Source organism: Hyperoodon ampullatus (assembly GCF_949752795.1).
Source record: "Hyperoodon ampullatus genome assembly, chromosome: 10".
Lineage (NCBI taxonomy): Eukaryota > Metazoa > Chordata > Mammalia > Artiodactyla > Ziphiidae > Hyperoodon > Hyperoodon ampullatus.
In genome coordinates, this window is record NC_136923.1 from 96,794,685 (window position 1) to 96,807,255 (window position 12,571).

Below are 12,571 nucleotides of genomic sequence, written 5' to 3' on the forward strand. Positions count from 1 at the left end.
GTCCAGACACCATGTTAGTCTTCATCTTTGTTTGACCTCTTGGCTTGAACAACTCTCTTTAAAATATCTTCTTCCTTGATCTGTGTGATACCACTTTCTCGTAGTCCCCCTCCTTCCTTAATGAACAATCTCTCTCATTTCCTACGTGGACTTTCTTCATCCACTCAAGCCTTTGAATAGTAGGGATCTCGGGATCCATTCCAGGCCCTTCTCTCTAAAAACCTCATTAATTGCACCTACGCACTGAACGATCTCTACACCTTCCACCCGGAACTCTCTCCCAGCTCCAAATCCAGATGTGCATTCCCCAAGGCATTTCTACCAAGGCACCTGGTACTGAAGGAGAGCCACTTTTCATAGGCACTTCAGGCACATACATACGTGAAGCGCTGTTTAAATTCTCACGCTCAAGTCTCATTTTCCATCTGACTTAGTAGATGTAGAGTCTGAGCATTTAAAAATTAAATTCTGAATGGTTTGGATGCACCCTCCTCCACTGAGAAAATATCAAAGGCTCTCTACCACCATGCATATTCTTTGGTCTTTATCTACATTTCCAACTTCAAATTACGTCAGTGTTTCAAACTTCCAACACCTTCTAGCCATGTTGGACTCCTCGGGGCTCTTTAAATGAACTAAGTTCATTCTCAGTTCCACATCACTTGGCAGACTATTAAAATTTCTCACTCTTGTTTGCCTGAAAAAAAAAAATCCCTACCTTTTTTTTTTCTTTTTTAAAGACTCAGCTGAAGTATCACTACTTTTGGAATATCTTCCTTGTATCCATACCTCCTCCTCAAGCTACTGGCAGTGTTAGAGACTTCCTTCTTTTATTAAACTTGTAGGCACTTCTATTATAATACTGATACTGTGATATTTTCGTATTGATAAATAAATATTTATGAACCTGTATTATGTGCTTGTGAGCCTGTAGAATTCAAGAACTTAATCTATAATTCTGAATGTCCAGAGTCCAACCTAATACCCTTATCTATTTATTCTTAATCATTTAAATGATTTTCCCCATTTTATAAAGCCAACTCTAATTATAGTTTTATTCCACAAATAACCCCAAATTATCATTTTACGACCTTACTGTACAAATCCTGACCAAACCAACTTAATTATCAAGTGTACAGTTATTTTGTGAATCTTCTCTCTAGTACTAAGATGATTCTCAGAGCTACACAGGAAGAGAGCTGGGATCAGCATGGTGAGGGGAGAGTGGTCAGATCTGCATAAAACAAGGATGAATGGGTCTCTGCTTATATTTTAAAATGAAATAGAACAATCCCCAATATTCACACCTCTGTTCCCCTTCATTAGCAGGGATAAAGCATAAACACAATCTTCTCTCACCTAACAAGAAAATCAAATCTTAGAGGACTCTGGGTAGCCTTTACCAGTATAACTCCCTGGGTAAACTTATCATTCTTTCTTTCAAATAACTGTACACTTAGAAAGCACAATTTGTCATTCAAAATTAAAATACAACCTCCAATCGAAATCTTTAAAGACATCCAGACATTTTGGAACTAACTTGCACAGACTATTTTTGAAGATAAATGATATTTCAAGTACCTTGCTTAAGCTGCTTTTCCATCTGCTTGAATAGACCAATAAATCTGACTTGAAATGGGTCGTTATTGCTTGACAATATAGAGATTTTCCGGTCTTCTGTTTTGAGTTCAGGAGAGAGAGAGCCACTTTGGTAGGCAAGCTGAGTGGATGTGGATCACTGGCGTTCACGGTCCAATCGGTGTAGGCCGAAGTCTTTTGGTCGTTCTGGGGCAGGTGCAAGGCTTTCTGCCTCAACAGGTAACACCACGTGGAGCTGGTTGCAGTCTTCAGACTGGGGAAGGTCGGCTGCTGTGTGTCACCCGCCTTACATGCGGAAGGAGTGGGGGCTGCGGACTGACTCTGCTCTTGGATGCTTGCTTTGTCGCCTGGATGTTTAACCCCTGGTGACTTCCTTTCTTGGTTATTGTCTACATGTTCCGAAGGAGAAATGTGAGTTTTCTCTGCAGGGACAGCTAAATTTCTAACTGTCAGAGTCAGCGATGTGGCCGACGGGATGCTTTCAAATTCCTGCAATTCTTTTATAGGTTCTATAACCACAGGCTTGGAGTGTCCTGACGACAAATTATCAGCTGGTGAAACATCAGTCAAATGCAGAGACTCACTACTAACTTCAGGGTGAGAAAAAATATCCTGTTCCGATATCACAGCTTCAAGGGGCTCCGTAGTACAAACCTGCCTCACCAGAACAGGCTTCTTCTGCTTACCAACCTCAGGAGCTCTTGAACTCAGTGCTTCCAACTGTCTACTATCTGTTGCACAGACAGCTCCATTTTCATCCTTGGCTCGCTTCTGGTGCTTTTCCATGGCAATGTCTAAACTATTTGCTGGGGACAGCATCCTTTTACTTGAAGCTGAAGATTCTTGCTGGGGGGAAAGTCTACCAACAGACATTTTCTGAGTTACAGGCAAGGATTCTGATGGAGACGAATTTTGGCCCATCTCTGAAATAACATTCTCACAGACAAGTTCTCCCTCTGGGTTTGGCAAAGCATTCCGGTGATCGTATTGCGATTTTGGCACGGAATTTTGTTCTTCGCTGATTGGCACCATACTGCGATTAGCCTGGCAAATCGGCTGACCGGATAGATCTTGGGTCACTAGGATCTGCGGCAGAGCTGTGGCCGTTGTGAAACAGTACGCTGGGACCCGACTCTGCAGGTGCAAGGGCAGCGCCAAGGACGCTGGCACCTTTGGCCCCTGACTGCCGAGAGGCCCGACCTTCAGTGGTGGCAGAGGACACGAATTAGACGTGGCTTCTACTAACTTGGCTGGTAATGTCAACGAGGTCGCACGATGGGTGGCCCCAGCTGGGTCTGAAAGAACTTGCTTTGGCAGAGGATGTACAGGGTTAGAAGCGCAAGGCTGGGTCGAAGGGACCACCTGACACTGAAGTTGGTACTTGGGAGCAAAGCAATCCTCACTTTTAGAAGATACATGTCCACCGGGGCTTGCATCTGGTTTGACACTCTGTGTAGACACCTGCGGAGACATCTGTGTGTCTGGGAGGGTAAGGGGCGTGTGGATTTGATTTAACAAATGGATACCAAGAAGCTGTTGAACAGGAAAGATGTTTGGAGAGTTGGAACTCAGAGTTTCTGCTCGCAGATCCTTAATCTGAGTCTGGGAGTGCAAAGTATTTGCAGGAAACTCAGGTGAAGGTGCATGAGTGAGCTGAGGCCCCTGAAATGGCACTGTGTTCACACCAGGACGAGTGATAGTCTGGAAAGAGGATGGGTTCCCAGGAGATAGATGACCCTCCGGAGTGATGTTCAAAGAGATCTGCCGTATCAGTGGGCCTCTCCGTCTTTCCAAGAGAGGCACGTGCCCAGCAACCCCCATGCCAGAAGGGGATGTCGGAGGCTGCAATTCAGCAAGCAGTGCTGGCTGAGGTGGAGTAATGCTTCCACAGTCGAATGATTTACTTCTGAAATCAGAGACCTCCATCGACACTTGCAGGCAGTGAATCTGTTCCGATGCAGCGCGCCTCATTTCCCGGTGGCTCCCAGGAACGTTCAGGGTGTTAGAGCCAGGTGGAATCATGAGAAACTCCGCTTTATTCGGAAAATCGATTTTGGGGGAGGCCTCAGTCTTAGAAACGTCCTCTACGTCTAAGGAAGCAGAGAAACTCGAAGTGTGAGATAAACTACTCTCCCTGCTTAGACTCCTGGAGAGAGTGGAGTCCAAGCTTGACTCGGTTGAGGAGTGCTCGATCTCGGCAAGACGGAGCCTCTTCTTTTTGGGCGGCAGTTTCTCTGTTGGCAGTTTGGACAAGGTTTCGCTCCGCTGAGGCCAACTGAACTTCTCAGACTTCTCCTGATCGTGGCCTTGGCCTTCCAGGTCCCGATCTGGCTCTTCTGTGACCAGGATTTCTGGGACTTGGATGTTGTGCTGCCGAACGAGTCTTGAGGGCTGTCCTAACACGTGTCGCTCACCTGAGATCTTTCTGGAACTTTCCTGAAGGTCCCCTCTCAGAGCATCGGACAGTGCAGGCTCGGCAGGCTGAGACGTGTTCTGGGGCAGGCGGCCTTCCTCTTGGGAAATCCCTCTTATGTGCAGAGACCCGGGCTTCCCTGTTCTCAGCTCCTGGAAAGAAACGGGGGAAGCGCCTTCACGAGACTCCAGCTTGTCAAGCGCACCGGGTCTGCTCAGTGAGTTCGTGTGCTGGATGACGGAGATGCCGGCCCCATGTCTCTTGGGCTCTGTCCTGTCCTGGGCAACCGAGCTCATGTGCTCTTCCACGACGACGGAGGACGGCTTCGGGTCCGGGGGCCGTTCGGGGCCTCTGGCCACGAGCTGAATCGGGGAGGTTTGCAGCTGGATATTTCTAGGCGGCTGGTCACCAGTTATGGCAGCGTTCTGCTGAGACAAACTGGGAACCGAGCCCATAGCGCTCTGAAACCGGAGGCCCTCGGAGCTTTGGGGAGAAGCTCCACTTTCGTTTTGCTGAAGTTCGTCATCATCTCCGACACTTTTCATTTTCCTCCTTTTTCGTATCTGGGGCGTCTGCTCCCAGACCCCGGTGGCACTGGCGACCCTGTAGTGCAGAATGGGAGGCTGTGCACCGCTGGGCACTGGGCTGTGCTCAGCGTCCCTCAGAGCTACCTTGGTTTTTGGTCCGTGCAACTCTGAACAGTAAAATTTCTTATGATTTTCGAAATTTTCCAGTTTCCTGTACCTGTTTCTACAGGTCTCACACTCAAACATGGTCCCTCGCCCCTGATGAGACTTCTTCTTTTCCAAGTGTGAACCCGGGGCTGGGGGCTTGCTTCTTGTTGCTGCGGTCTCACCAGCGGGGCTGCCTCCATGATGGCTCTCGTCCAAGGGCTGCCCGGCACCGAGAACATGATTTTCATTTGCTGAAGAGTCTTCTACTGCTGCTTGTCTGACAAGAGTGCGGGGATGCCCATTTTGGGGCACAGAAGTGTTAGGCCCTGGTACAAAGACATCGTCGTAGAAAGCACCAATTTTGTCGTCAAAGGACTGACTTCCTCTCAGTGGGTGTGGGGGAGGGATGATGCTCGCAGGTACTGCTGAGTACCCTGTGGTAGGCATAGAATTACTTCTGGTGATGGGCAGACAGTCGAGGGAAGGTACAGAGAGAAGAAACACTTGCTTTGATTTCTCTGTGGGAGTGAAAGGGGACTTTGGTATATCAGAGCTTGAACTTGTTCTCCGTCCCATTGGTTTTAAATCAAACTGGAAAGAATCCTTAAATATGTACGATTTGGGGGAATCGATGCTTCCCCGTCGTGAGAGAGAGGTTCTCCGTGGCTTTACACTATCCAGTTGCTTGTCATCTACCAAGGCTTCGTTGTCTGAGATAAGCTTTGATATCCGTTCCTCAAGCGTTTTTGTCGCCAAAGGTGGGCGCATCTGACCTGGGAGGAGTGACGCTTTGTCACCTGCTGGAAGAGCCGAAGCTGCTGGTGTGTTGACACGAGGTGCAGAGGACCCATTACTCTTGTTAGAGTCCTGCTCCGGGGCGGGGAACGTTCTGGCAAAGGGCGTCGGTGGACTCACTGCTTGGTCGGCACTTTCAGAACGTGAAAAGTAACCAGAATCCGTACTTCCTAAACTGCGAGGACTCAGTAGGAGTTTTCCTTGCTGCTCTTGGGAGTAATCGGTGGCCTGCTGCCTTTGTAGCTGGGCATGTACCGTTCCCAAGTGAGATTCTTGTTTTCCCTCCGGCTGACTCACGTCGCCCTTCTGATGGGACTTCTCATCCATCTCCAGGGAGGACGCCCAGGCTGAGTGGGACAGTCTACCGGTTACCTGAAGGTCTTTCTGCTTCTGTGCACTAGAAGGTTCAGGCTTGGAATCCGTAACCTTCGGGCTGTCAGCTCTTAAAGGGGACACACTGATGGGGTGGACCACAACCTTTGGTAACTCTGTCACAGCCTGTGGTTCTGAAGATCTGTCCTGTAGTGAAACGTCACCTACCACAGGATCTGGATTGCTTGGAATGGAACCCAATTTTGGTAAAGCTTCTGAGCTGGATACCATTTTCATTATCTGCACAGGCTGCAGGTCCATGGAGCCTGGGTCGTTCTGCCTGTCGTCAGCAGCGCCCTCCTCTTCACTCTCCCCACTATCTTCCACATCTGAATGGATACTAAGTGCTTTGGGGGACTCGTGAGACATGAACAAGCCGCCAGCATCTGGCTGCAAGACGAGACCCAGTTTGATAGTATGTGCATGGGATTTTTTGTGCTTGTAGAGGTTACTTTTAGTCTTAAATGAAAACCCGCAGGTCACGCAGGGATAGGGTCGCTCTCCAGTGTGGGAGCGGATGTGCTTTAAAAGCACACTGGGCTTTGCACAAGCTCGACTGCAATACTCACAGATGTATTTTCCTTGTTTTTTTGGCTTCTGATCTTTCAGAAGAAGATTGCACATTTGTTCCACGCTGTGATTAACGACAGAGGCGACAGGAGTTGAGTTGTAAATTGGCGTGGGGGGTGACCGCGTGGAAAGGGCGGGGCTCACTGACAGCGGCAAGGCAGCATCCACTTGCTGGTTTGGAGGAGAAACCTGAGTTCTACTGGAGGGTGAAGTCACACCTACGGATGACATAACTGCTGCGTTACAGACGTGTTCAAGTTGGGCATTCTCCTGATTCTGCAGACTCGTGAGTGATCTGGCGAAACCCGAACATGCTGGTAGCTGTTGATTTTGTTGGCCAGGTTTAGAAACAGGGTTTTTGTGTGGATTATATGAAGGAGAAACGGCCTGAAGTGCCGCTTGGTTGTTCTTCTGAGCGGCAGACACGTGCCCGGCGTATGAGGTCCGAGGAGGCAGCTGTGATTGGGCGGCCGGTTCTTGCGGGGTTGGATCGGGGGCATCCATCGGGCTATTGTTCAGGTGAGAAGGGGGTCGTACAGTTTTATTTGGTCTCAGTTTTTCACTCTTAACCGCACAAGAGGAGCCCTTTTGCGACAAGGTGCTCAGTTCTGGCTCCATGGCCTTCAGTAAGACATCGAACGCGGTGTTTGCATACGAGGAGGGCGGGGGGCTGCAGTGAGAGGAGATACATTCATGGTGGTCAGTCCTGCTTTTACTGGACAGAGAACTGGAGTCACATTTTCCCTCGGGGACACCGGGCTTGGTGGGGTCAGAGCCTTCCGACCTCCACCGGCGCGGCTCGGATGGGTGCTGCAGAAACGAGGGCTTCTTCGTGGAGACAGACTCTTGCAATTTAGAGGCCTCGGCAATTATCCCAGGGGTTTCTCCATTGTGTTTGGTAAACTGCTTCCCATTTTTTACAGGACTGTGATTCTGCTTCTTGTGGGACTCCACCGCACTCTGAAGAATGGCAAAAGATGACTCTTCTGTATTTTGTTTGTGTTTTGCCTGAAGAGGATTTCTCAGTGGGGATTTTGGTATTTTTTTCAGGTGATTCTCGGCTACAATCTTTTTTCGTTTCACACCTTTAAGTGATTCTGAAGTTCCTTTAATACCAGCCTCTAAGATTTCTGTTCAAAAAAGAAAAATGAAAACCAATTGGTAAAATGGTATGTACACCAACTATGATTTTTTTAGATTAACATTACGATCACAAGGGTGTTATGACAACTGAAGAAGGCAATTTAAAGGAAAGCCAGTTTGGATAAAACTGCATTCCTACATTCTGGCAATATTAAGAATGCTGGCCATCAACATCTGTTGAAACAATCATGCGAAGACCTTAGCGCACATTTCTAGAACGCTGTGTTCCTTTCTTGACCCCCTATCTCACCACAGTCCTGGAACCTGATGTTTCAAAACTAAATTATCCTCCCCCTTCACCCTTGCAGCTGAGGACCCTACACAATAGTCTTAAGAGAGCTGGCCCACAAAGAAGAAAATTCAACCTTTTAATGCTGGGTATTTGTCTTATCACATTTAGTATCTTTTAAAGCAAACTTCTCAGCAAGTTTCTACATAACAGTATTGCTCCACAATAGGCAATACTGATATTCTTAGGAGAACAAAGGTTACTATACGATAATTTTTAGACACAGATACCTCAGATGATCATGGGATATTCACTGATAGAACCGTGAAGAATTGCTAATATAGCAGTTGTATCAAAAACAGAAAAATATGAAAGTAAAATAATACACTTACTTGTGGTTCTTCACCAACAAAATTTTAAAGTCATAATGTTGTAATGGCCCTTAGTTTTAAAATAAAAATCACCATTTTAATTGAACAAAATATTCAATGGCTATGTTTCTTTGCCACTAATGATAGGTGAGTAGGTAGACAGAACCTATAACAGGACAGAAGAGATGAAACCACCTCCTTTCTTGCTGTGTTGAAATAAATCACCATTTAAATGGCATCAACGACCACAATCTCTATCAAGTATTGTATTTTTGAGCAATAACTGCTTGCCATAATTTCGTTTGTTTCGATTTGTTGGATCCTCGGGCACGTAAACAAAAATTATTCAAGCTTATATTACTTACTTGTAGAAAAGCCAAATACTCTAATTCCTCATTATTTTCAAATAGCTCTTACAATGTACCTATTAAAAATTCATATTAGACCAAAATGTCTATACCAAAGTAACCACTTTGCATTAACAGAAGAATTTACATAGAATAAAATATTCTGGTCATCTTGTGACATCAGTTTATGTGCTTTCATGTATTAATTTAATGAAAAAAATTGCATACTAATCCACTAAAGATACATTTACCCACCATAATCAGAAGGGCAAATAAAAGGGTGGGGGTGGGGGTGTCTCATGATGAAACTATTTGAGCTAAAGAAAAATAGAAAAAAAAGTATCATATTGTTGATACCTCTACAAAATGATGTTGAGCAAACCTTTTTTATTCTTCAACCCACTCATTTATAAAATGATGTTTCCCCAGTGGTTTTCCCTCTTCAGGATGAATGCAATATAAAGTCAGTGACGTACTTTATGCCTCTCGTTAACCATACAAGCAAGCAGGCGAAACGAAAAATGATGATCAGCATCTCGGGTGCGTAGTTTCCCTACTCACTTCCCGGGAGCTTGGGGGTGGGTTGAAACAAAAGTGAGAGCCACTAGGCTGTTAAAATAAATACAAAAGCAGAGCCCAGCAGCCACCTGGAGGAATGGCAGTTCCCAACTCAGGCAACTGTCAGAGCAGAAACACAAGAGATTTTTTTAAAACCTGCCCATGCCAAGCCCAACCAAAACCCTATGCAACCAGAGCCTTGGGTGGGATAGATAGGTTTATTTTGTTATGTTTTACATACTTTCTGTAATAAGATTTTATTTTTAGGTAAAGTTATGTGTAAAAAAAAAAAATTAAACAACGGCTTACACTCCAAAGAAAAAAATGCAAAAATTCAATCCACAGCTAAAACCAGAAATACCACATTACATTTTAAAGGGAACATTCTATGTATTTGTTTTTGTTTTAGGAAGTACAATTCAACTTTGTACTTAAAGAAAATGAAGCTGAAGTGAAAAGGAAGGAATGACTTAAGATCCCTATTTCTTTATAGACATAATTCCTCTAAAGTTAAGAATTTGAAAAAACATATTTTAAACAGATTTTACGAACCATGTTTCAATTTTAGATGAAGACGGACTCATCTCTCTTTGATGAATGTTTATAACACTTACATTCTATTTGCATAGTTGTTTACTCTTCGTTCTCTATTTGAATTTTAAGACCTGGTGCTAATATACCATTTCTTTCCTTCAAAACTTTGCACACTCCTTTGCTTTCTGGCAATGAAGCTTGTAAAGAGAAGCCTGCTGCCAGCCTGACTGGTAGTTTCTCCTCCTTGAGGTGACTTGCCTTTTTTCTGCCAGCATACCTGCAAAAACCTTTATTTTCAAAGTCTAATAACATGACTAGTAGTCAGCTCAGAGTTAACCACTGTACAACATTTCATTTTTTTCCTGGAACACAATGACCTCTAAAAGGAAATTCATTTAGTTTATTTCAGAAATTTTTTCTTTTGTTATTTCTTCAAATACATTGTCTGGCCAATTTTTTTTCTTTGGGGTTGGCTCTTTTACTTTACTGACATCAATTGTCTTTATAGGGTTTCCTTGGTGGCGCAGTGGTTAAGAATCCACCTGCCAATGCAGGGGACACGGGTTCGAGCCCTGGTCTGGGAAGATGCCACATGCCACGGAGCAATTAAGCCCGCACACCTAGAGCCCAGTAGCCCCCACTCGCTGCAACTAGAGAAAGACTGCGTGCAGCAACGGAGACCCAACGCAGCCAAAAAAAAATGACCTTTGTGCAGGACCACCCTTATGATGAGCTAAATCTCTTCAATCTTTTTGTTTTTCTCCTTCACTCTTTCTAGAATTATCTAAAGCTTCTTCCCTTACATCAGTAATTTGATTTTCAGGCCATTAAATTCCTTGCTGTTTCAAATTCGTTTATTAGTTTTGGACTGACATTGCTTTGTTCCCTAAGTTCCGCATTGCCCATATCATCTCCTTTTACTGTCTCATATTATATTTGAACTGTTGCTTTAATAAATTTATGTTCTTATTAAGTTCATTGCCTAAAAAAAAGCTTCTGTTTCTGAGGTAATATTTCCTTTAAGGCTGAGTTTTTGGTCTGTCTTTTCACGTTCTCTCTGCTTTTCTATTGCCTGAGATCATGGGGAATCACAGGGAGTGGTATTCAATGGAGACTATGTTCCCAACAGTGTTTTTCTGAGTTGTGTTCACTCTTCTAAGATTTGTTGGATCTCCTTTTCCAGGGTTCACTCCCCTCGTTCAAGGGATAACGTCCATCCCACCATGGGTGGTTGGAAGGGGATGACCTTCGATGCTGGATTAGTCTCTACAGGCAAGGAGCTTGTTGCTGCTGTTGCTGCTATCAGGAGGGGAGAGGGTGGTGGAGCAGATAAGACAGATGTGAAGAGGGAAGGTACCAGGCACACCTGAGGTGAATCCCACATTATCATTCTAGAGGTGGCATTAAGGCAAGGTGCATGTGATTGTTACTCTCCATCCCTTGGCTGGAGTGCACAGAGGGAATGGCTAAGCCTTCTGGCTAGGAATCAGAGATACAAGCCTCCTCTTGGGAACCAATGCCCTGAAGTGTGAGGTAGCAGACCCTCGGGTCTTGGAGAATCATACACTCAGGATAGTGTTTTCAACTCAACTTAATCTTGATTAATTTCAAACCTATCAAAGCGTGACTGGAGTTATTTTCTCCCACCCCCTTATGTCCAGGAAAGAATGTAATAATCAAACATTGTGGCTATGTCGACAGCATACGGTATATACAGTTACCATAGGCCATGGAGTTAAGAGAGGGTATAGACCAGAATGCCTCAAAGCAGAAACACAGCTTGGGGTGGAAGATGGGAGGGGAGCAGCTCTTTACCACCAATGCTTAGGTTTTTCAATACTTTTAATGGCAATTTGTTATTTTGGTAGACTAACATGAAAATAAATTAGAGGAAGCAGAAAGAAAGACCACGAGACAGTGGTGGAAGGCGTACAAGGATGATGCCTTTTTTATATGCTCATTCTCCCACCTCCCAGTGCACAGGCCTTCCCTCTGCCTCACGGTACAAACGCTGCTTTATAGTTATCACCATATGATTCCAGAGCTGCTGCTTTTTACCAACACTGGGGCTGGACATCCTTGAGGGCACATAACCCCCTGTGTGAATGATGAAGCACAACCCTCTTTCCTTACACAGTGAGAATGCACACTCAGATCAGGAAGTGGGTGGAAAGGCTCAAAATCAAGGTCGACCAACTGCTGAAAATTATATTCTGGTCAGCATGCTACTAGAAATGGCTGACAATCAGGCAGAAATTCTGAGGCATCAATAGGTCAGAAATCCAAATAGGAATTCATTTAAAAGACACAAATTGCACTTAGAAGAGGGACCAAAATTGGCAGCATAGCCACTGTCAGAATCCCTGACTTGTTGGGCTTTATAAACAAGCCAGCTCTCCATCAATTAGGAGGTCGAGAACAGCTTGGAGAGATTGCAGAGGCCACTTGACTGGAAAAAGGTGAATGGTTAGGGAAATAGGAGCTAAAGTATGACAAAGGATATTCCCACATTTGGATATTCTAACAGTGTGTTTAAAACCCTGCCTTGACTGAAGGTGAATCTCTTTTTCCAATTGACTCCAAGACACATCAGTGTGAAAAACTTCAGATCTCTCTTAGGTCTTGGGGACACAAGGACCACCTGTTTTCTAACAATTGATGGCATACTGTGTCAGAGAATCAAGAGATCAGAGGTAGGGGGACCATTTAGAAGGCCTTTCAGTCGTTCATGCAAGAGTTAAAATGCTACCTTGAACTCATGTAGTGACAATGGGCCTCTTAGCTGATTCAAAGCAAGAAAGCCTGAGAAAGGTTTGCCAAAGATTCTGCTGAGGTTTCCTGTCTCTCTGGGAGGACTGAGCTAGCTTGGGAGGGGAAAAAAAATCAACTCACTTCCCATTCCACTAAATCTCAAACTCAATATCCATGTGTAAAATTATAAATTGTAGCTGCAGACCCTGGATTAG

General features: G+C 44.9%; 1 protein-coding gene across 1 annotated transcript in view; it reads right to left on the bottom strand.

Annotated features, from left to right (window-relative positions):
- Positions 1–12,571, bottom strand: part of HIVEP1 (HIVEP zinc finger 1) — a gene marked incomplete at both ends in the record, with an annotated part of 134,921 nt that overhangs the window by 29,217 nt on the left and 93,133 nt on the right. The window contains one exon of the mRNA XM_079712756.1: positions 1,582–7,553. Within this exon, the coding sequence (XP_079568882.1) occupies positions 1,582–7,553 (5,972 nt within the window). The remainder of the gene's footprint in view (positions 1–1,581; positions 7,554–12,571) is intronic.